Raw genomic sequence first — 25598 nt, 5'->3', positions numbered from 1 at the left:
AACGGGTCCAAATGGCTCTTTGAGTGTTAAGAGCTCGTGTATCTAATCTGGAGGGACCGGGTTTGATTCCCAGCTCTGCCGCCTGAGCTGTGGAGGCTTATCTGCGGAATTCAGATTAGCCTGTACACTCCCACACGCATCAGCCGTTGACCTTGGAGCCTGATCACAGCTTCTGAGACTCTCAGCTCCCACCTACCGGCTACACAGGGTGTTTGTTGTGAGGGAGGAAGGGCAAGGAGATTGTCAGCCCCTTTGAGTCTCCTGCAGGAGAGAAAGGGGGGATATAAATCCAAACTCTTCTTCTTCTTCTTCTTAAAGGTTCCCTACCCCTGGTGTACACCTATTAAGACAACATTTGTAAAGCCGGCACAGATGCCCAAGAAGATAGGCTGTTTATTCGGCATCCCGTCAAGCCCTTTCGCAGACGAAACCACCATAAGATACAATGTCACGTGGGGAAGTCCTTTCAGGGGAAGCTGATGGGACTAAAGTGTTACCTGAGGTACCCGCATGAGGGCCGCTTCATCGCGAGGGCAGCCCACCCGGTCTCATCAGCACCGCATCAACCAGAAGATCTTCTGAATTAAGACGATGGCTTTTACACCTGCAACAAAGAACACTTCATAGCGAACATAAACAGCGCTGAGCCACGAGGATGCCTTTCGCTCCTCCCCTCCTGCTGCCCTTCTTCTATTTACTTGATACCTGAGTGAGTGTTTCACCCCCAAATCCCTGCAATTACACTCCCACTGGAGTCTCCTACACATCTTATTTTTGTCTTTATCTTTATTAACCTTTAATAGGCATAGGTAGATCAAAATGTACACAGACACATTCTGCAGTCTCAGGTATAATTCAATAGCAAGGAAATAGTCCACATTAGATCCACTTTAGATCCAAGGATGACGACATTACCGTACACCTACTCAAAGATAACTACGTCTCCAATTGGTCCAAGGCAATTACCAACAAAATTTAGGAGCATTGGAATAGATCTAACTGTCCTTCAAAACAGCAATGAGAACTTTATTTTCTGCCAAATCAAAGACAGACTGAAAGACCATGAACTCTGCCTCTACCTCACGACCCTGGACTTCCCTGGTGGCCCAAGTAGTGACCAGAGGCAACCCTGCTTCGCTTCCTAGATCTGATAAGATCAGGCCAACCTGGGCCAGAGCTGGCCTACATAGCAACCATGGACTTCCCTAGTGGTCTCCCATCCAAGTGCTAACCAGGGCCGACCCTGCTTAGCTTCTGAGATCTGATGAGACTGAGCTAGCCTGAGCCAACTGGGTCAGGGGTTGTGGAAATGGTCTACACCAGGGGTAGGCTTTCTATTCATCAAAAATTCCAGTCTGTTCTCCTCGGGCTTTGGGCATCCCTCCCAAGTACGGAGTTATAACCAATTACCTAGCATCTACTTTACCGGTTGCCCACTGTCGGGCATTTATGTTTGCCCGATTCAATAGTTTTCCTTCAGCCTCTACCAACGGAAGGTATCACCAAATTCCAAAACAACAAAGACACTGTCGCTGTGCCTCCATTGACTCTCTTACCCATGTCCTCCTAGAGTGCCAAATAAATGCAGATGCGCGTCTCCGATTAATCCACCCTTTATTAGTGGCGAGGAAAATTTCTAACCCTACTGTTGCCATACGTTTTCTTCTTGGAGATTACAACGCTCATACAACACGTATGGTAGCTCTATACCTGACAACCATTTTAAAGTGCTAACTTATTTTTGTCGCTTGTGTGCCCGTATTGAGTCAACCCCCTCCCCGCTTTTTCTGCACGCGTTTTTCTCCCTCTAGTGGTCACTTCAATATTTCATGACTGCATCTTTGATTTTTGAGAGTTAGCCTGCCGTGGTCAAGGGCGGTGGAATCTAATCTGGAGAACAGGATTTGATCCCTTGCTCCTCCCCATGAAATCTGCCAGGTGACCTTGGGTCCCTCACAGGTCCCTATGGACAACAACACTACATGTGAAAGGGACCTGGGAGTCTTATAAGACCACAAACTGAACATGAGTCAGCAGTGTGATGCGGCAGCCAAGAAAGCCAATGTGATTCTGGGCTGTATCAATAAGAGTATTGTGTCTAGATTGAGGGATGTAATTGTACCTCTCTGATCTGCACTGGTTAGACCTCACCTGGAATATTGTGCACAGTTCTGGGCACTGCAATTCAAGAAGGATATTGACCAGCTGGAACAGGTCCAGAGGAGGGCAACCAAAATGGTCAAAGGTCTGGAATCCATGCCTTAGCAGGAGAGACTTAGGGAGCTGGGGATGTTTAGTTTGGTGAAGAGAAGGTTAAGAAGTGACATGATAGTCTCATTTAGATATCTGAAGGGATGTCATGTTGGTGAGAGAGCAAGCTTGTTTTCTGCTGCTCCAGAGACTAAGACCAGGAGTAACGGGTTCAAGGTGAAGGAAGCATTCCACCTAAACATCAGGAAAAAGCTGTTCGACAGGGGAATGCACTACCTCGGAGTGTGGTGGAGTCTCCTTCTTTGGAGATTTTTAAGGAAGAAGAGAAGAAGAAGAGTTTGGATTTATATCCTCCCTTTCTCTCCTGCAGGAGACTCAAAGGGGCTTACAATCTCCTTGCCCTTCCCCCCTCACAACAAACACGCTGTGAGGTAGGTGGGGCTAAGAGAGCTCCGAGAAGCTGTGACTAGCCCAAGGTCACCCAGCTGGCGTGTGTGGGAGTGTACAGGCTATTCTGAATTCCCCAGATAAGCCTCCACAGCTCAGGCGGCAGAGCTGGGAATCAAACCCGGTTCCTCCAGATTAGATACACAAGCTCTTAACCTCCTACGCCATTGCTACTCCTGCTCCTGCACATCATGAAGAAGAAGAAGAAGAAGAAGAAGAAGAAGAAGAAGAAGAAGAAGAAGAAGAAGAAGAAGAAGAAGAAGAAGAAGAAGAAGAAGAAGAAGAAGAAGAAGAAGAAGAAGAAGAAGAAGAGGAGGAGGAGGAGGAGGAGGAGGAGGAGGAGGAATGGGGGCTGGATTTATACCCTGCTTGGAGAGAAAGGACACTGGCCCATCAGGCTTCATGTGCAGGAGTGGGGAAACAAATCCAGTTCACCAAATGAGAGTCTGCCACTCACGTGGAGGAGGGGGGAATCAAAACCAATTTTCCAGGCGAGAGTCCACTGCTCTTAACCACTACACAATGCTGCCTCTTTGGTATTTCACAAACTGTATACCAAACCTGTTTAGTTTTGTTTTGAAGTTCATACTTTGCAGTCCTCAGCTTTAAAACTGGGCCACAAGCTCAAGGTATAGAAAACAGGCTACAAGTTCAGTGCTGAGCATCAAACCCTGTTTCTTCCAGCTGGATTAGTCTAGGAAGCTATTAGAGCAGAACATGAAAGACAGCTCCTCCCTTCATGGGTGTCTTCCCAGCACTGTATAGTATTCAGAGGTAGACTGCCCATTGCTATGGCTGTTCTACGTTGCTAACACAGAAAGTCTCTCTCCTATGAATTTAATGCATCAATACAGAAGAAGAGACCAGGCAGAGGTGATAAAGGATACCGCCGGCTTTCTGTTGCTCCTCCTTTCCTGCAAAATGTGCCCTGTTCAGGATCTGGATGTAACTGGTGCGATGAGGCACCATTATGAAGACATTTAAGAGTCCCGTGGATGGGCAATGGATGCTTCATCAAGCACTCTGAGGACGCTTTCCAAATCGCCTCGCCTCCGTGGCCGCCTCCCGCCTGTTCTTCTCCCGTTAATGGAAACATATGCGTGGATTTAAGATCCTTGATCATTAAAAATCCATCTGCTCCTACTTAGTGCCTCACCTTCGTTGGTGACCCCAGTAATCTTCTAAAGTACACAGCTCTGATTGCTTCTGAGCAAACAGGCGTTTGAGAAACCAAAGCGACACCATTCGTTGCAGGAAAAGCATCTTCGCTGGAGGCGGGAGTGAACGCTGTGACGTTGGGGGTTTGGGGAACGGGATCCCCCGTTGTTACCTGCACATTCGCCACTGCATTCAGGGAATAAATAACACACCCCCACGACTACTTCTGACAATGCCTGGAACCTCACCTTATAGCTGCACTCTACCTTTTTTTTTGCATGAGAAGAGAGCAGGGAGTCAAACTCAAGGAGGATGTTGGCAAGCTGAAAGTAGCTGAACTGAAATGAACTGAAAATATTGGCGAGCATAAAAATAGAGAAAGACGGAAAGAATTGGGTGGAGAAAGCGGGAACAACTAGGAATATAGTGCCAAGATCAAGGGATGTAATTGTACCTCTCTATTCTGCACTGGTTAGACCTCACCTGGAATATTGTGTACAGTTCTGGGCACCACAATTCAAGAAGGATATTGAGAAGCTGGAACGGGTCCAGAGGACGGCAACCAAAATGGTAAAAGGTCTGGAATCCATGCCCTACGATGAGAGACTTAGGGAGCTGGGGATGTTCAGTATGGTGAAGAAAAAGGTGACATTATAGCTGTGTTTAGATATCTGAAGGGATGTCACATCGAAGAAGGAGTAAGATTGTTTTCTGTGGCTCCAGAGACTAGGACCAGGAGTAATGGGTTCAAGGTGAAGGAAAAGAGATTCCACCTAAACATCAGGAAAAACCTCCTGACAGTAAAGGCTGTTCGACAGTGGAACGAACGGCCTTGGAGTGTGTTGGAGTCTCCTTCTTTGGAGGCTTTTCAAGAGAGGTTGGATGAACATACGTCAGGAGTGCTTTGATTGTGTGTTCCTGCATGGCAGGGGGTTGGACTGGATGGCCCTTGGGGGTCTCTCCCAACTCTATGATTCTAGATTCACCTAGGACTGACCAAGCCTCAGTGACAGAGCATCCCAGGTAATGGATGATGTGAAAGGCTTTCGTTCACCAGCAGGTGTGGGCAGTGGAAAGAACCTGCTCTGAAGCCACGCCATATGGGGGTTGTGTCCGATAACCCGTATCAGAATTTCAAAGGTGCCCACAGGCTCACAAAGGCTAGAGAACTGGGCTAGGATCTAGGAGACACAGGTTCGAGTCCCCGCTCCGCCATGGAAATCACTAACTCGCTGAAGGTCACAGGCTCTCTCTCTCTCTCCCAGCTTAACTGACTTCGCAGGGTTGTTGTGATAAAATAAGAGGAGGGGAAAGCTACGTACGCCACTCTGAGTTCCTTAGACGAGGCCAGTCTGATCTCCTCAGATCTTGGAAGCTAAGCAGGGTCGGCCACGGTTGGTTCTTGGATGGGAGACCACCCAGGGAGTCCAGGGTCGCTATGCAGAGGCAGGAAATGGCAAACCACCTCTGATGGTCTCTGCTCTGACTTGGATGGCTCAGGCTAGCCCCGTCTCACCAGAACTTGGAAGCTAAGCAGGGTCAGCCATGGTTAGTACTGAATGAGTCCAGGATTGCTATGAGCCCAGGGTTACTATGCAGAGGCAGGAAATGGCAAACCACCTCCGATGGTCTCTGCTCTGACTTGGATGGCTCAGGCTAGCCCCGTCTCACCAGAACTTGGAAGCTAAGCAGGGTCAGCCACAGTTAGTACTGAACGAGTCCAGGATTGCTATGAGCCCAGGGTCGCTATGCAGAGGCAGGAAATGGCAAACCACCTCTGATGGTCTCTGCTCTGACTTGGATGGCTCAGGCTAGCCCCGTCTCACCAGAACTTGGAAGCTAAGCAGGGTCAGCCATGGTTAGTACTGAATGAGTCCAGGATTGCTATGAGCCCAGGGTCTCTATGCAGAGGCAGGAAATGGCAAACCACCTCTGATGGTCTCTGCTCTGACTTGGATGGCTCAGGCTAGCCCCGTCTCACCAGAACTTGGATGCTAAAGCTTGGGGTCAGCCACTGCGGTTGGGGTACATTTGAGCAGAGTCCAGAATTGCTATGAGCCCAGGGTCGCTATGCAGAGGCAGGAAATGGCAAACCACCTCTGATGGTCTCTGCTCTGACTTGGATGGCTCAGGCTAGCCCCGTCTCATCAGAACTTGGAAGCTAAGCAGGGTCGGCCACGGTTAGTTCTTGGATGGGAGACAACCAAGGGAGTCCAGGGTCGCTATGCAGAGGCAGGAAATGGCAAACCACCTCTGATGGTCTCTGCTCTGACTTGGATTGCTCAGGCTAGCCCCATCTCACCAGAACTTGGAAGCTAAGCAGGATCGGCCACGGTTAGTACTGAACGAGTCCAGAATTGCTATGAGCCCAGGGTCGCTATGCAGAGGCAGGCAATGGCAAACCACCTCTGTCCGTCCCTTGTCTTGAAAATGCTGCATGGTCGCCATAGATTGGCTGCAACTTGACAGCGTTGCCCATCCCATCCCCCACCGCACCCCCCTCGAGTAACCCCCATCACGCAGGCCTTCCGGGACACCCACCTGTTGTAAGCCAGCCTGGATTGGCACAGCTGCTGTTGCTGGAGCAATAACTTGGCCTCCTTTTCGGCCAAGAGGTTCTGCAGGCGCTCCTTCTCGATCTCCAGCTCCATTTTCTGCAGCAAGAGCTGCTTCCTCCTTCCTTCCGACAGCCGTGGGTCCCGCCTCTTCTCCTTGGACCTGGAGCCCGGGCTGCCACTCGGCGCAGACGAATGCGACAGGCCAGAACGATCCGGGGACGATCCGCAACGCGGTCCGGAAGGTCTTCTTGGAGTGTGGTAGCCCTCTTGGAAGAAGTGGTGGTCTGCGTTACAAGCCTTTTTGTGAAAAGCGCATGTTGGAAGAGGGCACCCGTCGCTCCCCTGACCCGCATCAGGAGTTCTTTTTGTTTGGGGAAGCTCCTCCGATTTTCCTGGGGACACCAGGTTGTTGCATTTTCCGTGCAACCTGTTTTCCAGCAGGCATCTGCTCCGGTCTTCTGGCCTACCATCATGGAGCGGCGCCACAGGGATGTGGCTATTCTGGCACGGCTGAGCCACGGATGCAAACGGACCACTTCTGTTGTTCTGGTATAGAGTCTGTGGTCTTGCTATATTGAGGTAGGACCCGTCTGGCTCAAACTGCGGTTGGCAGAAACTTCTCTGATGGGACATCTGTAAGTAACGAGAAAGGTAACCCAAGTTTAATCCCTCAAATGTGACACCAAATTCCTCTAAGTATCCCTTTTCTATTAACGTTTCAGAGGGTAACTGGAGTTCAGTAGCACCTTAGAGATTAAGAGAGCCAGCATGGTATAGTGGTTAACAGCAGGTGCACTCTAATCTGGAGGAACCGGGTTTGATTCTCTGCTCTGCCACTTGAGCTGTGGAGGCTTACCTGGTGAACCAGATTAGCTTGTGCACTCCAACACATGCCAGCTGGGTGACCTTGGGCCTCTTTGGTGCTCTCTCAGCCCCACCCACCTCACAGGGAAGGGAAAGGAGACTTTCTGAAAACTCCGACCCCTGAAATCTTGCTCATCTCTTGAGATGATACTGGGCTTGAACCCAGCGGCTCCTTTTTCTAGTTTTCATCACTGGCTCGACCAGCAAAACGACTTCTGCTGGAATCAGTCAGCTCGGAGCGGTTTGCTGATCGACACCTAACGCGACTCCCCAGAAAGTAGTTTTCAAATGGAAGGGATGAACGTGCCATCAAATCTGCAATTTAATTCCGTCTACACAGGTACAATAAATATAAAGCCGCAGCCTGCAGGATCTGGGGCATAAACAAGGTACTTCAACCTATCAAGGAGTAGCAAGTATCTAGGGTTACATAAAATCAACTTGAAGTGTGGCAAAAAAAAAGGGGGGAGAAAGCATTAAACGTTAATGTCTGAAAATGTTTAATTTTGAATACGGAACCAAGAAATCCATTCAGCCACTATAAATACTGCCTGATTGGCCATTACCCAGCGGGGGATTTGATGTAAAACATTTCACCTTGCGCTGAATGGGATATTACTTACTGTTGGAAATTTGATGAGAGTTTTTGAAATATCCTCACAGAAACACTGATAAAGAACTAGACCACTTCCTGTAAAACGCGCTCCGGCATCAAAAGCTGTCATTCAACTACACACTGCGCTTAAATCCCCACCATAAAAGTGATTTTTTTTCAATTAAGTCGGGCTGTTGATGAGACTCTGATAAAAAAAAAAAACCCTCCGAAGCCGGAAATACATTGTCATTTGCATTTTTCGGCTCAATCCAAAGATTCCTAGGGAAGGGGAAGGAGATTGCTGGAGGGGAACCAGGCCGGTAGTTTCTGGATCTCGCACTAACAGGCGCTGCAAAAGCGAAGAAGAAGAAGAAGAAGAAGAAGAAGAAGAAGAAGAAGAAGAAGAAGAAGAAGAAGAAGAAGAAGAAGAAGAAGAAGAAGAAGAAGAAGAAGAAGAAGAAGAAGACAAGGAGGAGGAGGAGGAGGAGTTTGGATTTATATCCCCCCTTTCTCTCCTGCAGGAGACTCAAAGGGGCTTAACCTCCTACGCCACTGCATCTAGGCCAGTGATGGCGAACTTTTTAGAGACCGAGCAAGAGGAAGCTGAGTTCGGGGCACGTGTGTGCCCTGTGCCCCTGCCGTGCCCCATCCGCCCCACCCTGCCCTGGAACGCCCCTGGAACACCCCAAAACACCCGTCATGCCTCCGGAACGCCCTCACCATGCTCCTGCAGGGTCACGCGCCCAGTGCATTGCGCACCCCTCGCCCCCTTGGCGGTATGCCACTGCCGAGTGCCCAAACTGGGGCAACGGCGCATGTGCCCACAAAGAGGACTCTGGCACGCATGCCATAGGTTCGCCACCACTGATCTAGGCCGACTTCTACACAGCTCCCTGATGTCTTTGTCTTACTCACTCCCAACGCTCTTGTGAAAGTACGGCTTCTACAGCTTGCCACTTCGCATTGACAACAGCGTTCTGTTCCCCGTTGTTTCCCATGCTGTGTGCATGAGGTGGTGGCGGTAGCAACATTTAATATTAGTACAAACCTAGGCCCCTTCCGCACATGCAGAATAATGCACTTTCAATCCACTTTCACCATTGTTTGCAAGTGGATTTGGCTATTCCGCACAGTAAAACCCAGCTGCAAAGTGCACTGAAAGTGGATTGAAAGTGCATTATTCTGCATGTGCGGAAGGGGCCTTAAACAGAACTGATCTGCCCCATTCATCAGCACTGGGGAAGGGAACTGAAGAATGGGATTTCTACCCGAGTTTAGCGGGATTCAAGTCTAGCAGCACTTTGGAGACCAACAAAACATTTGGGGTACAAACTTTCGAAGAACCAAAGATACCCTGCATCAGGTAACTAACCCCTAGCCGTTTTACTGCCAACCAGCAAGGTTACGACTGAAGCAACCCTAACTTGATTCTCCTTCTGATAGCGGAGCCAGAAGTGAATTCATTCCACTTCTGGATTTGTTCTGAATAAAGATTAAACAATGTTTTATTTCTGTATTAGGTAGGTAGGAACCAACTGTATTAGATAGAAAATAGGATTTATAGTTATCTTTTGCATCCTCTGTATTTGCGTCTGCATGGAACCTCCTTGGCTCAAGGCAGGAATCCGCCCCTGCTCCACCTGAGCCTGTCCCTTTCACTTGTAAAACTCTCGATGGACGCTGACAAAGGGGACCCCGGAAGAAGCGCCTCGCCCTGCCTAATCTCGCCAGCAGGCAGATAAGGGGGCCATCGTCATCAAGTCTCGTTTCCCGACCCCAGGCACCCAAGGGACTCTCTGTGTTCTTCCCGCCAGTGCATACGTCACCGCCTTGCCTTACTCCAGCCGCGAAATCCAAGAAGGGGCTGCCCATCGAACTCTGATTGGTTCCCATGTATTGCAAATGCATGATTGGTGACTGTGTATTTTGTTAATGAATGGTGGCGGGCTGTCCTGGATTCCCCCGGACTCCCGGCGGGAGAAAGGGCATTTAAGACGTTGTAAAGCTGCTAGGCAGTTGAAATTGCCGTGGTGTGGAGGTGTTGACACATAGGTCAGCACCTCAATAAAATCTTTTATCATTTACTATATCCCGTTTGCGTTCCCCTGCGCTGCCGAGAGCTGGTTGGTCCGGAGCTATTAAAAGTTACCAGGCAGCGCCGTAACACTTCCATACCTGGCAGAGCACTGAACGATGCTCTCTGCTAACTGCAGTTAGAAGCGATGCGCTAAAAGCTTCGCCTCCTTGCTCGACGTTTGCGCAGATCAGCGTCGAAGTTACAACACTTGGCACAAATGAGTCAAAATATCCCAAAGGTGGAGGAAAAGAGATTCCATTTAAACATCAGGGGGAAAAAACCTCCCTGACGATAAGGGGCTGTTTGACAGTGGAATGAACGATCTCAGAATATGGTGGAGTCTCCTTCTTTGGAGGTTTTGAAAGAGAGGCTGGATGGCCGTCTCTCAGGAGTGCTTTGACTGTGTGTTCTTGCATGGCAGGAGGTTGGACTTGATGGCACTTGGTCAGATCCCGCACTTGCGTTATCGACCTAAGTTCGAGCTGCGTTCGACCTAAGTGCTCCGCACAACCACTGGGATCGACATGGTTTTGTACCAGCTTTGCCCCGTGTAACGGTCAAATTTCCGACTCCGGTTAGGAACTGCTACTTTTTCAGGGAACCACGCTCGAACTCAGCTCGATTCCAGTAAAGTGCGGAATCTCTGGCGCCAGGAGTCCCCCATTCCCCGGCCAATCACAGCTGGAGTGTTTCGGGCATGCGTTACAGCTGGCCAATCAAAAAAAGCGCCACCTTCGTCCTCTCTCCATTCCTGGGTGGCAGTTTTTTTAATAGTAATGTGTGTGGGGATAGGCGGAACATGGCCGTGGGAACAGTATGCCAATCGTGGAACGGAGTTTCTGCGCTTAAGAGGCACAGGATGACCTTCGGCCCTCCGAAAGCTGGGATCCAGAAGCGCTGGTTCGCAGTGGGGAACAACAATGGCTTCGACCTAGGTCAGCACCCTTCTCAGGGAACTGGGTCGAACCTATTTTACTCGTGTGCAGAATCACCCTTGGGGTGCCTTCCAGCTCTGTGATTCTACGATTCGTCCTCTTCCCTCTTTTTCTCCTTCAGTATGGTGAAACACCAAAGAAACCTGGACCAACTACATCTCCCTCCCATTAAGCTTTGCCACTCTACTACGAGTCCAGTTTTGACCCCTTGCTGCGGCCTCTATGCCCTCTCGTCCCTGGGCTCTTTTGTCGAAAAAGCGAAGCAAGTTCTTCGCCACAGGAAATGTGCGAAATTAACACGGCAAGCGAAAGAGACCCGACGTTCAGTCCTGTTCTTTTTATTGCCCAATCTTTCCTCGAGATCTCCGTTACAAGTTGAAGAAAAAAAAGAGAGAAAGTCTAAGATGAGTTATTACAAAGAACCTAAGATGGGATGGAGATTGCCGATATTAATACTCCAAGATAAATAAGGTTGATAACAACGTAAAAAGGATTAGTTACCTATTTTCTTAGTGGGAGATAAAGTGCCATTGTGCCTCATGAATGATGTATGATCAGGATGATTGCTGTATCTCGAGTACGCCAACCTCCCTCACCCCCCCAAACCCACACACAATGGGAAGGCAGCAATAACAAAGACGCATTGTTCTTATCGGGCACAGCGCGATCGGTGGGGCTGCAGGAATGTGGCTTCTCAAGGGACTAGCATAACGGAACCCGGCGACCGACGAGGTCAGAGCAGGTACAGGCCTTGTGTATAAGATATGCCCGATGTATTCATTGAGACAACTGCTACGCCTCCTTTCCCCGCCGCCAGCTTCCAACTTGCAAAGTGAACCAACAGTAATGTAGCTTCAGTCAATATTTCCACCTTCTTGGGCATGAAGATTTTTTTAACAGAGCACCAGAGTGCAATGCCCCGTTTCCACAATGGCAAATTGCGAGTTCCAAACTGTGAGCTGAAGCAACTCGAAATATAATCCAACAAAACATGTGGCATCGTGTCTTTTTGCATTAACTTCCTGACATCCAGTGGGATTTAAGAACATAAGAACAAGCCAGCTGGATCAGACCAGAGTCCATCTAGTCCAGCTCTCTGCTACTCGCAGTGGCCCACCGGGTGCCTTTGGGAGCTCATGTGCAGCAGGTGAAAGCAAGGGCCTTCTGCAGCTGCTGCTGCTCCTGAGCACCTGGTCTGTTAAGGCATTTGCAACCTCAGATCAAAGAGGATCAAGATTGGTAGCCATAAATCGACTTCTCCTCCATAAATCTGTCCAAGCCCTTTTTAAAGCTATCCAGGTTAGTGGCCATCACCCCCTCCTGTGGCAGCATATCTCCAAAACACCAATCACATGTTGGCGTGAAGTGTTTCCTTTTATTAGTCCCTTAATTCTTTTCCCCAGCATTTTTCAATTTGATGCCCCCCCTTGGTTTCCTAGTATTGTGGGAGAAAGAGAGAAAAATTTCTCTCTGTCCACATTTTCTACCCCATGCATAATTTTATAGGATCTTCAATCCTATCCCCCCTCAGGCGTCTCCTCTCCAAACTAATAGGAGTCCCAAAGCGCTGCAGCCTCTCCTCATAGGGAAGGTGCTCCAGTCCCTCAATCATCCTCGTTGCCCTTCTCTGCACTTTTTCTATCTCTTCGATATCCTTTTTGAGATGTGGCGACCAGAACTGAACACAGTACTCCAAGTGCGATCTCACCACGGCTTTATATAAGGGCATGACAATCTTTGCAGTTTTATTATCAACTCCTTTCCTAATTATCCCCAGCATAGAGTTTGCCTTTTTCACAGCTGCCATGCATTGAGTTGACATTCCCATGGAACTATCAACTAAGACACCGAAATCCCTTTCCTGGTCTGTGACTGATAGCACTGACCCTTGTAGCGTGTATGTGAAGTTTGGATTTTTTGCCCCATGTGCATCACATTGCATTTTGCTACATTGAACTGCATTTGCCATTTCTAGTCTACGTTACCCATAGCACAAGTATGTTCTACATTGATCATTAGCCACAACAGCCAATCTATTCAATGGCCTCTGGAGCCAGAGAAAAACAGCATGGGGTAATGGTTAAGAGCAGTGGACTCTAATCTGGAGAACCGGGTTTGATTCCCCACTCCTCCACATGAGCAGCAGAGTCTAATCTGGAGAACCGGGCGTGTTTCCCCATTCCTACATATGAAGGCTGGTGGGGGATCTGGGGACAGACACAGTTCCTTCCAGACTCTCTCAATCCCACGTACTTCACAAGGTTGCGTGAAGGGGAGGGGAAAGGAATTTGTAAGCCGCTTTCAGACTTGTTACAGGACAGAAATTTGACTCTTTTTCTTCTATTAGGGGCTGAGAATTCATGTCCAAGCGGCGAACAGGCTGGAGGCAAAAACTGAGTTTCCACTCAGTTTCCATCCAGTCCACATCCCCCACCCCGCTTGAGAAAGCCTGGAGACGGCTGGTCCTACGTGCGACCCACCCCAGCCCTCAACGGGCCCTGATCTCTAGGGGAAAATGACACTATAGAACAGTGGTGGCGAACCTTTGGCACTCCAGATGTTATGGACTACAATTCCCACCAGCCCCTGCCAGCATGGCCAATTGGCCAATTACATGGAGAGGGGCTGATGTGGATCTGTAGTCCATAACTTATCCTGAGTGCCAAAGGTTCACACCCTGGCAATATCAGAAAGAATGTTAACCCCAGTGATGGAAATCAAGCTTCGTTGGAGAATGTCGGTATGACTGGAGGAAGATACCTTGGCGATTCCAGGCGTGTGGTCTCGCGATTCTATACAGGATTCTCATTTTTCCATGTACCATCTATGAATGAACTCAAGGCACAGAGGAGATATCAGCTCTGTTGTGAAGTTCAATTTTGGAATTACAAGGAAAAAATGGAGATATAAAATTTCCGTTAGAGGAATTGAAACAGTGCAAGGAGATACTCCATTATGGACTTGTGCATGATTGTTTGGTCGGAATACAGTTGCTGAAAATTTGTGTAGTTCCATTTTGAAACCATACAAAGAATATGGACATTATCAAGACATTTTAGGAACTCATCAATAGTTTGAAAGAGTCTCATATGGACCTTGTCATTTATATCTTGAATGAAATGATGAAATTGTATTTTGATATAGATTTCATTGACACTGGCACTTTGTATATATATATTTATGCACTTTAATTTTTCTCATTATAGTATATATTATTGGGAATAAAGGTTAGCATTAGTGTAAGGGTGGATTTACATGTGTGCAATCACAATGAAAAAAATAACTTTGGAGTAAAGGTTGCTTTGAATTATTGTGAATGCTGTCTTGTCGAAGGCTTTCACGGCCGGAATCACTGGGGTACTATTATTGGTTTCCGAGGAGCTTTTAATATGTAGCTAGATGTTCTAGCAGCATTCTCTCCTGACATTTCGCCTGCATCTGTGGCTCTGAAGATCCTCTGAAGATGCCAGCCACAGATGCAGGCGAAACATCAGGAGAGAATGCTGCTAGAACACGGCCATATAGCCCGGAAACCACACAGCACCCAATTGTAAATGATGTCTACATACAAATCCAGGTCAGTGTGCCAATTTTGAATTTTTGAGTTGTTCGGTTCTATTGCATTGTGCTTGGCACACTGTTTTCTATCTTGTGGGCTATCCTCCACCAGGGTCAGGAACTTCTCGTCCCAGGCTCTGGCTGGATGGAACGCTCTGAGGGTGAAACCCGTTCCCAGCAGGTCCCGTCACGGTTCTGTAGGGTCTGCTAAGGTGGAATTGTTTCACCAGCCCTATGGTTGAGGGCCACCTTCCCCCTGGTCCCTTCCCTCGTACTCCTCTTCCCCTCTTATTTTCCCCCTTACTTTTCCCCTTCTCTTCCTTCCGTTCATTCCCCCTTAGTCAGGGATTGATTTTATGGGACCTTTTATAACAGTGGTGGTGAACCTATGGCACGGGTGATTGGTGTTTGGAATATGCTGCCACGGGAGGTGGTGATGGCCACTCACCTGGATAACTTTAAAAGGGGCTTGGACAGATTGATGGAGGAGAAATCGATTTATGGCTACCAATCTTGATCCTCTTTGATCTCAGGTTGCAAATGCCTTAACAGACCAGGTGCTCGGGAGCAACAGCCGCATAAGGCCATTGCTTTCACATCCTGCATGTGAGCTCCCAAAGGCACCTGGTGGGCCACTGCGAGTAGCAGAGAACTGGACTAGATGGACTCTGGTCTGATCCAGCTGGCTTGTTCTTATGTTCTTAGGTGGCACTCAGAGCCCTCTCTGTGGGCACGCGTGCACAGAGTTCGTCATGTGATAATACTGTAATTATTTCAGGGAGATTATTAGCATTAAACCTAAGACATAGTTTTGGGGAAGCAGTGTAGGTAACCCTGTTAAGCGCTGTTAAACCCTGTTAGGAAACCCTGTTAAGCGCTGTTAAACCCCACTGATTTTCATGCGAAGAATGAAAACATGATCCTTTACCTGGGAGTAAGCTCGGTTGCTGGCAACGGGGCTTGCTTCTGAGTAAACCCTCCTAGGGTCGTGATTCACCCATTGGAAGAGTTGCACGGTTGCTTCAAAGCAAAGCCACCAACTACCACCAAGCTTACTCCCGAGTAACGCATGCCTCAGAGCCAACCGTTTTTTCTAAACTAAAACCTCAGTATTTGGGTTAAATTGCCACGTTGACACTTTGCGATAAATAAGTGGGTTTGGGGTTGCAGTTTGGGCACTCGGTCTCGAAAAGGTTCACCATCACTGTTTTATAATGTAGCGACCGCAATATTAATCACTTGAACCCGCTGCTGTAAGCCACCTAGAAATCAAATAATGAATGGCAAATAAATAGATCAGTCTTTTGACACCTGAGATGGGTTGCTCTGTTGTGGCACCAAATCGCTGCAACTCTCTCCTGGGAGAATAGCTGACCCGCTTCTGTTGCTGTGTCCTGCCAGCGGGGGAAGCTGATTCGTTCCACGTGCCGTTCTCTCAGTCTCCCCCTTGCCCCATCAAGGCTTTAATTGCTGTTTTCATATTTTTGTATGTGCTTTAGATCTGTTTTTAATTTTTGTGTGTGTGTGCACGCATGAGGGGTTGGCTTTAAAGGGTAATACGCAAAGGTAATTTACGTATGATTTAATTTGATAGCAACCTGGGTGGCCCTTGTGGAGACAGGAAGGCGGGATATAGGTTTCGCAAATAAATAAACGCACAGCAGGACGATCAAACACATGCCACGGGAAGGGCGGCACCGGCTTCGGCTTTCAGCGTGCTGCAGGATTTGTCGAGGAAGGGAAAATGTTTCAATTCTGCACGTAGTCTCTGGGGACAGGAGGTGGATCCAGCCTCTCTAGCTCAGGGGGCAGCGACCTGCGGCTCTGGAGCAGCAGTGGTGTAGGAGGTTAAGAGCTCATGCATCTAATCTGGAGGAACCGGGCTTGATTCCCAGCTCTGCCACTTGGGTTGTGGAGGCTTATCTGGGCAATTCAGATTAGCCTGTGCACTCCCACGCACGCCAGCTGGGTGACCTTGGGCTAGTCACAGCTTCTCGGAGCTCTCTCAGCCCCACCTACCTCACAGGGTGTTTGTTGTGAGGGGGGAAGGGCAAGGAGATTGTCAGCCCCTTTGAGTCTCCTGCAGGAGAGAAAGGGGGGATATAAATCCAAACTCTTCTTCTTTTGTCCTTGTACTGCGGCTCCACAGCGGTGACGCTAACAACGCGCCTCTTTCCCTGCCCCTTCCTTCCTTCCTTCCTTCCTTCCTTCCTTCCTTCCTTCCTTCCTTCCTTCCTTCCTTCCTTCCTCCCTCCCTCCCTCCCTCCCTCCCTCCCTCTAGTGTCCTTTCCTCTCCTTCCCTCATCTGGCGCCTGGGAAGTAGAGGAAAGGACAAAGGAGGGAGGGAGGGAGGGAGGGAGGGAGGGAGGGAGGAGGCGTGCTTGCCAAGTCCCAAGTGCAACTTGCCATCGTTGGCATTGCTGCCGCTGTCTATCCCACCCGCTTGGCTGAAGGCAGGACTTGGGGAGGCTGGGGGCGGGGCTTGGGGAGGCGGGGCCAATTGGCTCTTTGTGGGCTAAAGGTTGCCAACCCCTGCTCTAGCTCAATGTTAACCCTCCCGGAAGCTCTGCAAAAAGGCAGAGTAAAGCAGAAGTCCTTTGTGATGAAAAGAAAGCCTTGTGTAGCTCGGGGTTCTCCTAGTAGTAGTAGTAGTAGTAGTAGTAGTAGTAGAAGAAGAAGAAGAAGAAGAAGAAGAAGAAGAAGAAGAAGAAGAGGAGGAGGAGGAGGAGGAGGAGGAGGAGGAGGAGGAAGAGGAGGAGGAGATTGGATTTATATCCCACCATTCTCTCCTGTAAGGAGACTCAAGGTGGCTTACAAGCTCCTTTCCCTTCCTCTCCCCACAACAGACACTTTCTGAGATCAGTGGGGCTGAGAAAGCTCCGAAGAACGGTGCCTCGCCCAAGGTCACCCAGCAGGAATGTAAGAGTGCGGAAACACATCTGGTTCACCAGATAAGCCTCTGCCACTCAGGTGGAGGAGTGGGGAATCGAACCCGGTTCTCCAGATTTGAATCCACCTGCTCTTAACCACTACGCCACGCTGGCTCCAAGAAGTCAAAAGGGCGGGGTGGGTCCCTGGGCCTTTTCCAGCTGGGCCTTTTTCTGTGCCCATCTGCCTGCTCTTTAAATCACCTCTTCCCCAGTCCTTCGAACCCACTGGAGCAGGAGGGGCTTCAGAGAAGCTGTTGGTGTCTGCGGGGAACACTCGACGCAGAAGCGCCTGCACCCCTCATGAGGGGGCACTTGATTCAGAACCTCACAACATTGTGTGGAGTCTACTCACATCTTGAGACTCGTTTATTTCATAAGATGTTTATGTCGCCCTATTCCTTCTGGGCTCAAGGCTCTTTTTATGTTCTTATGAAGGTCTCAGCCTCTAAACCGTGAGGCTGGACCACCAGAGGAACCGATAGGCCACTGTGAGGAACAGAATGCTGGACATGAGGTACCCTCACTGGTCGGATCCAGCAGAGCTCTCCTTATGTTCTTATGAAGGTCTCAGCCTCTAAACCCTGCTGTTGGACCTCCAGAGAAGAAGAAGAGTTTGGATTTATATCCCCCCCCCTTTCTCTCCTGCAGGAGACTCAAAGGGGCTTACAATCTCCTTGCCCTTCCCCCCTCACAACAAACACCCTGTGAGGTAGTGGGGCTGAGAGAGCTCCGAGAAGCTGGGACTAGCCCAAGGTCACCCAGCTGGCGTGTGTGGGAGTCCACAGGCTAATCTGAATTCCCCAGATAAGCCTCCACAGCTCAGGTGGCAGAGCTGGGAATCAAACCCGGTTCCTCCAGATTAGATACACGAGCTCTTAACCTCCTATGCCACTGCTGCTCCTAAGAACTAGTTGGCCACTTCTGTTCCACACAGTGGCAGCCAGTTCCTCTGGTGGTCCAACATAAAACGTTAGAGGCTGAAACCTTCATAAGCGGACCTCCAGAGGAACTGGCAGGTCACTGTGTAGAACGGATTGCTGGACTTGATGTCTCCCTCACTGGTCTGATCCGGCAGAGATCTCCTTACGTTCTCATGAAGGTCTCAGCCTGTAAACTCTATTGTTGGACCTCCAGAGGTTGGCCACTGTGTGGAACAGCATTCTGGACTTGATGTACCCTCACTGGTTTGATCCAGCAGAGCTCTTGTTACGCTCTTATGTTCCATTTCAGACCACTACTTTTCTCTCCAACAGGTATTCCATGCTTGGGGTAAAGCTAGCGACATCCTGTTGGGAGCGGACTACTTCTTCCAACACAGTACTCACTTCTCACCTCACAGGGTGTTTGTTGTGAGGGGGGAAGGGCAAGGAGATTGTAAGCCCCTTTGAGTCTCCTGCAGGAGAGAAAGGGGGATATAAATCCAAACTCCTCCTCCTCCTCCTCCTCCTCCTCCTCCTCTTCTTCTTCTTCTTCTTCTTCCTCCTCCATCATGACCTGGGAGAGCTGAAACGGCCAAGTAGGACACTCTCAGATGAGAAAAGAATGCGATGGATAATGTTCTGCTGACTCGAGGGTGGGATAGACCCCTCTTCTCACAACAGAATACATCCTCCTACCGGTGCAATGCCTAGAAATTAGCATTCAGCGTGCTGCCAGCCTTATCCACAAAACAAAACAAAAAGGAAAAGAATCACAACGGTTCCAGCTTCGGGGCGGGGGGCGGAGGGCTTTTTTCTATTTTTTTTATTTCCGCCAGCCCTGCCCTTTATTTTACTGAGGGCTCAGCGGTGCGAGACCTAGATAAATATTTCAGAAACGGCACCATTTGCGAGCAGATCAGGTTGCCGCCATTTCCCAGTGCGTTTGGAGTTCACGGGAAAGGAGGGCAGGCGAACGGCGGCCTGCATCGCTAAGTCTGGGCCTGGGCGCGCGCGGAGCCGTCGGCTGGCTGATCGGGAATGCAAACGGCAGCAGCTGCATGGTAATCTCTGCCAAAGCCCCGTCCTGGATAAATGGAGTGCTTTCTCCCTCGTGCAATTAACTCGCAACGCTCTGGCAGGGGTGTTTGTTCCCCCTCCTCGCTCGAAGATCATCAAGGTAGATTACCTTCCAGCATACGAACTAAATACTTACAGGTGTTGTATCATCCGTTATTCCTTACAAACTTCTGCATTTAACAAGGCATCCCGGCAAACGAGTGATCTCATTCATGCATTATTTATCGGCGCCGCACGGCATGCTCCTGGCGTCATCCGTGGCCTTTTCCAGGCCACGTGACACCAATTAGAGCTGAATTTTTAAATTATTCAATAATCTGAACTCTCTTGTCATTTAACGTATAGATATCAATGCAGTAAACAAGTTATGTCTAATGGGCCCCGGAGGTTTGCATTTCTCCCCCCGCATAACCCGTCAGCGGGAGAAGCTGAACTCTAGGTCCGGAATCAGAAAAAAAAGAACCAATACTAAAAACCAAACACACACAAGGTTTTTAATATATGTTATTTTAGCCTGCCTTGGGGATTTCATATCATCGCTTGCAAGCACTGAATATAAAACATATTAAAAGTAATTACCTGGAAGGCTTTTTAAAAAATTAAGTTTGCACCAAAAAGAACGTTTAAAAAAGTAGGAAGATTATCTTGTACCTGCCCTGGCACTGAGGAGGAGGAGGAGGAGGAGGAGGAGGAGGAGGAGGAGGAGGAGGAGGAGAAGAAGAAGAAGAGTTTGGATTTATATCCCCCCTTTCTCTCCTGCAGGAGACTCAAAGGGGCTGACAATCTCCTTGCCCTTCCCCCTCACAACAAATACCCTGTGAGGTAGGTGGGGCTGAGAGAGCTCCGAAAAGCTGTGACTAGCCCAAGGTCACCCAGCTGGCGTGTGTGGGAGTACACAGGCTAATCTGAATTCCCCAGATAAGCCTCCACAGCTCAGGCGGCAGAGCTGGGAATCAAACCCAGTTCCTCCAGATTAGATACACAAGCTCTTAACCTCCTTGTGGTATCCCCCCTCCCCCGCCAAGCTATGGGGCAGGGGCACCTGGTTGAGCTTCCTCTGTGATTGTCCGTGAATCCCTCTCATCTTTGACAGCTGTCTAGGCCGGCAGCCATTATTACATCTCTTGCCAGCAAATGCCACGTTTTAATTTCTCCTCGTGTAAAGAAGTATTTTCTTTTGACTATCCCGATCAACTATCCATGAGCGCCACTGGATGCTTCTCCTCCAATGCACGTCCCCCTTTGTCCCAGCCAGAAGGATCACGACCCGTGAATCCTAGAGAAAGCCGTCTCTCTTTGTCAGACAGGCACCCTGAGAAGACAGGTAATGTGGAAGATGAGTTGGTTTTCACACCCAGCTTTTCTCTACCTTTAAGGAATCTCCAAGCAGCTTCTCTTCCTCTCCCGACAACAGGCACCTTGTGAGGCAGGTGGGGCTGGGGGAGTTTACACAAAACTGTGACAAGCCCAAGGTTACCCAGGAGGCTTCATGTGGAGGAGCAGGGAAACCAGTCTTGTGAAGAAGAAGAAGAAGAAGAAGAAGAAGAAGAAGAAGAAGAAGAAGAAGAAGAAGAAGAAGAAGAAGAAGAAGAAGAAGAAGAAGAAGAAGAAGAAGAAGAAGAAGAAGAAGAAGAAGAAGAAGAAGAAGAAGAAGAAGAAGAAGAGAGAGAGAAGAGAAGAGAGAGAGAAGAAGAAGAAGAAGAAGAAGAAGAAGAAGAAGAAGAAGAAGAAGAAGAAGAAGAAGAAGAGGAGGAGGAGGAGGAGGAGGAGGAGGAGGAGGAGGAGGAGGAGGGATACCCTATACCTCCTTTGACTGGTGAAATCCAAACTCTTCTTCTTCTTCTTCTTGACGGCTTCACCATCAGCCAAAGACTAAAGCTGAAAGGGATGGCAAAATTCAGAGTGCCCGTCCCCCATCAGCAGGTCTTTGTCCCTGCTAAGCAAGAGCAATCGTTGGGCCCACTGGGACAGCCAGCACAGAGCAGGTGGACTCTAATCTGGAGAACCGAGTTCGATTCCTCACTCCTCCACCTGAGTGGCTGTTAGGATGCCATTCCTACGCGGGGAGGGAGTGGACCGTACTTGTGCTTTGCTCTGCTTTCACTTTGCAGGTGTTATCGGATCCGTGCCCTTGAGTCTGTGTGGTGAGAAAGGGCTGGACTTTTCTGTATCTGCCAGTTCACGTGGGGGGTGGGGATTGCCTGAACATATTACCAACAGTTTCGGCACCCATGGGCCAGAACTGCCTTTTCTATTGCTCTGCTCTGCTGTCCTGAAAAAAGTCCTTGAAACTTTCCAACGAGTTGTTCTGTGAACTGAGAGTCTGACGGCGGTGGACTCTTATCTGGTGAACTGGATTTGTTTCTCCAATCCCACATTCCTTGGGCTAGTCGCAGTTTGTTCAGGACTCTCTCAGTCCCACCTACCTTACAAGCTGTCTGTTATGGGGAGAGGAAGGGAAAGGAGTTTTCAAGCCGTCTTGAGTCTCCATATAGGAGAGAAAGGCAGGGTAGAAATCAAAACTCTTCTTCTGTTTTCTGTTTTGATCCTCCACCTGGTAAATTTGGCTGTCGCCCACGCACAATTGTGCCATAGCAAAGTTCATCTGACAGCTTCCAAGGTACGCAAACGGTTGCATCAATTCATTGCTAAGAACACACATAACTGGTCTTACGGAATTTGCCATTACTCATTTGTCCTATCAGAACGTTGTTGTTCCTAAGTATTATTAAGGCATCTTTCCATTCCTGCCCAAAACACCTCACCGAATATTTACAGAGATTACAAGGGGATCCCGATTTAATTAATGCATGTGGTTGAGTTTCATCGTCTCCTGGAGTCAGTTCTTCCAATTATCCCTCGCTAGTTAAAAAAAAATTAATAATAATGATTTGGCTGGTGGCAGTTTCAAAATATATTTAGACTCAAAACACAAACACACAGATTTTGCACGATCGAGAGGAGCCCGCATATCATCAAGAGCTTGATTTAAGCCGAGTCGAACCTGAGGACTTTTTGGGGGAGTCTGTTTCTCAAAATCCGGTCGGTCGAAGACAAGACTGGAAGCTAGATGTTTTACTGAAGATCAAGGTGGCCACCTCTTAAAAATTAGGCACATTATCAAGAAGAAGAAGAAGAAGAAGAAGAAGAAGAAGAGGAAGAAGAGGAAGAGGAAGAGGAAGAGGAGGAAGAAGAAGAAGAGGAAGAGGAGGAAGAGGAGGAGGAGTTGGAATTATATCCCCCTTTCTCTCCTGTGGGAGACTCAAAGGGGCTTACAAACTCCTTTCTGTACAAATTGACTGTACAAATTTCATTGCTTTGACAACAGCTGCCCTCAAAAGCTCAAAGGTCTTTATTGTTTCACTGTTGGTAAGCTGCAGCAGCCATTTTGTGGCTAGCTCTGCTTCCTACGGCAGCCATTTTGTGGCTGGCTCCACCGCCTGCGGAATCCATTTTTTGGTAGAGTTCCAAAGTTGTCTGCAGGCTTTAAAAAGTTAGGGATCCTGCCCCAATGGGATGCTGCCAACATCACATATCTTTTATCCAAAATATCCACAGATATGGGCTTCTTGTTACAGATACTTTCTGGAGGAGACCTCTTCTTCTTGAATCAGAACCACTGCATTTGGAAGATGGGTGCAGAATGATATAGAAACATAGAGCTAGATGGGGTCCTCAAGGGTCATCTAGTCTAACCCCCTATGCAATGCACAAAATTCACAACTATCTTGCCACTTCTCTCCATCCCTGGTGTATGCCCAGACCCCCTCTTCTTTGGGACACATAGACAGGAATGCCTGTTTCCAGAGATCCAAGAAGGCTTGAAGCCGGTACACATGAACAGTGTGGTGTAGCGGTTAGGAGAGGTGGACTCTAATCTGGAGAACCGGGTTCAATTCTACACCGTGCCGCATGAGCAGCAGACTCCAATCTGGTGAACCACGTCTCTTTCCCTGCTTCAACACAAGAAGCCAGCTGGATGATCCTGGGCTAGTCACACTTCTCTCGGAAAGCTCTCAGCCCCACCTGCCTCACAAGGGGTCTGTTGTGGGGAGAGGAAGCTAAAGGAGTTTGTAGGCCACTTTGAGACTCCTTGCAGGAGAGAAAGGTGGGGCAGAAATTCAAACTCTTCTTCTTCTTCTACCCTAGCTAACATCGAGTTCCCTGTCCATGATCAAAAGGAGGTTGAGCTCTGAATGGCGTAACGGCAGTGTGGGTCATGGTCTCTGACTTGGTTATGGCTCACCAATACGAATCATCAGTGTATATAGATGATATGTGAGGTGACTGGTAATACTGCCAGCATGTTTACAAAGAAAGATCACTGCTTTGTGACCACAGGCTGACAAAAAAATGTTCTAGAGGGTGCCTGTGTGTGTGTGTGTGCGTGCGTGCGTGTGTTTAAAGAGTCTTTTTGATGTGATGTGCCGATGGACACCTTTCTAGTTGGACACAAGAAAGAGAGGAGGCAAAGGACGTGACCGGGCCGCGTCCTTCCCAGGAATATTTGCACACAGCCAAAGAGACAGGGAGAGCGCAACATGAGCATCAAACTCTTATCTGGTAAGCTGGGTTTTTTTCCCCGCTCACCAGATAAGAGTCCGCTGCTCAGGTAGAGGAGGGGGGAAACAAACCTGGTACTCCAGATTAGAGTCCCCCACTCTTAACTGCACCACACTGGCTCTCTCTGGAGAGCAGCAGTGGCGTAGGAGGTTAAGAGCTCGTGTATCTAATCTGGAGGAACTGGGTTTGATTCCCAGCTCTGCCGCCTGAGCTGTGGAGGCTTATCTGAGGAATTCAGATTAGCCTGTACACTCCCACACACACCAGCTGGGTGACCTTGGGCTAGTCCTAGCTTCTCAGAGCTCTCTCAGCCCCACCTACCTCACAGGGTGTTTGTTGTGAGGGGGGAAGGGCAAGGAGATTGTCAGCCCCTTTGAGTCTCCTGCAGGAGAGAAAGGGGGGATATAAGTCCAAACTCCTCTTCCTCCTCCTCCCCTTCTTCTTTTTCTTCTTCTCCTCCTCCTCCTCCTGCTCCTCCTTCTCCTCCTCCTCCTCCTCCACCTCCTCCTCCTTCTCTCTGAGAACACTAGAAGAAGACCAAGACAAGTCTTTGGTACCAAACAGCTACTTCGTCATAAAATGCCTTGGCTCTTCGCCTTAATACCTCGCACTTGTTTCCTTCTGATGAAGAAATACTTGCCACGGCGCAAACGCTCAACCCAGCGAAGACAGGCGGTCTTTTCAATCAGTATCTGCTCTGCGATGCTCGAGAAGATTAATCGTTTCCTGCTGCTTTGGCATTTCTTAGAGTAATGTGAACTTGCAAATTCATAAGAAGAGTGAGCAGAACGTGAAGCGCTCTTGGAAAAGGGCAAAGCCAGAGTGACGCTCCCCCGGGATAACTCCTCCTGACCGCCGCGGACGTCGGTAAACTCACGCCGATGTCAAAATACATTGGGGGGGGGGGGTCGGGTTATGTCACGATTAGATCCCCCAGGGCTAACCCCATTCTGGAGATGCCTACAGTCGGGAACAAAAAGACAGATAACCTAATCTTTAATTATGGGGACTTAGGGAAGGTTTTAACGCGAGAGGAGGGAGGGAGAGAGGAGGCATAATTGGATTTCTTGAGACACGGCCTGAACTCGTGGAGAGATTCCAAACTAGCAGGGTGCCCAACAGCCTTTGTGTAGGGGAGCAAGAGAAGTCCTCACAATACAAAGAGGTGGCAGCAGCAACAGAAAACTACAGAACAACAGAAAACAACAGAAAACAGCAACAATACTAGAACCAGGCGGAATTCATTGAAAATGCTGGGGGGAAGAATTAGGACTAATAAAAGGAAACACTTCTTCACGCAACGTGTGATGGGTGTTTGGAATATGCTGCCACAGGAGGTGGTGATGGCCTTTCTATTCCACTCTACTATAGTGGCCCAAGGCGGATGCTTATGATAAAGATTTGTTTGTTTATTTATTTGTTAAACATCTATATCCCGCTTTTCCTTGTGGTTCAAGATGGCTCATAATGATAGTTAAAACCATTCTCAGTTTAGAACCAAAAATGAAAACAGTAAGCCCATCCTTTCCCCATTAGAACAATAGAATCACAGAATCATAGAGTTGGAAGAGACCCCAAAGGCCATCAAGTCCAACCCTCTGCAATACAGGAACACACAATCAAAGTTCTCCTGACAGATGGCCATCCAGCCTCTCTTTAAAAACCTCCAAAAAAGGAGACTCCACCAAAGGAGGTTAAGAGCTCA

The 25598-nt window shown here is 48.7% G+C and overlaps 1 protein-coding gene across 1 annotated transcript in view; it reads right to left on the bottom strand.

Moving 5' to 3' along the window:
* Positions 1-497: 497 nt before the first annotated feature.
* KIAA1328 (KIAA1328 ortholog) overlaps positions 498-25598 on the bottom strand; it is a 175455-nt gene continuing 150354 nt past the window's right edge. Inside the window, exons 5-6 of the mRNA XM_048503363.1 lie at positions 6358-7007; positions 498-604 (exon numbers count right to left, since the gene is read on the bottom strand). Of these exons, the coding sequence (XP_048359320.1) occupies positions 523-604; positions 6358-7007 (732 nt within the window). The 3' untranslated portion in view covers positions 498-522. The remainder of the gene's footprint in view (positions 605-6357; positions 7008-25598) is intronic.

Source organism: Sphaerodactylus townsendi, linkage group LG07, assembly GCF_021028975.2.
Source record: "Sphaerodactylus townsendi isolate TG3544 linkage group LG07, MPM_Stown_v2.3, whole genome shotgun sequence".
Classification (NCBI taxonomy): Eukaryota; Metazoa; Chordata; class Lepidosauria; order Squamata; family Sphaerodactylidae; genus Sphaerodactylus; species Sphaerodactylus townsendi.
Note: the sequence above shows the minus strand (reverse complement) of the source record. Positions and strands in the feature narration are given on the sequence as shown.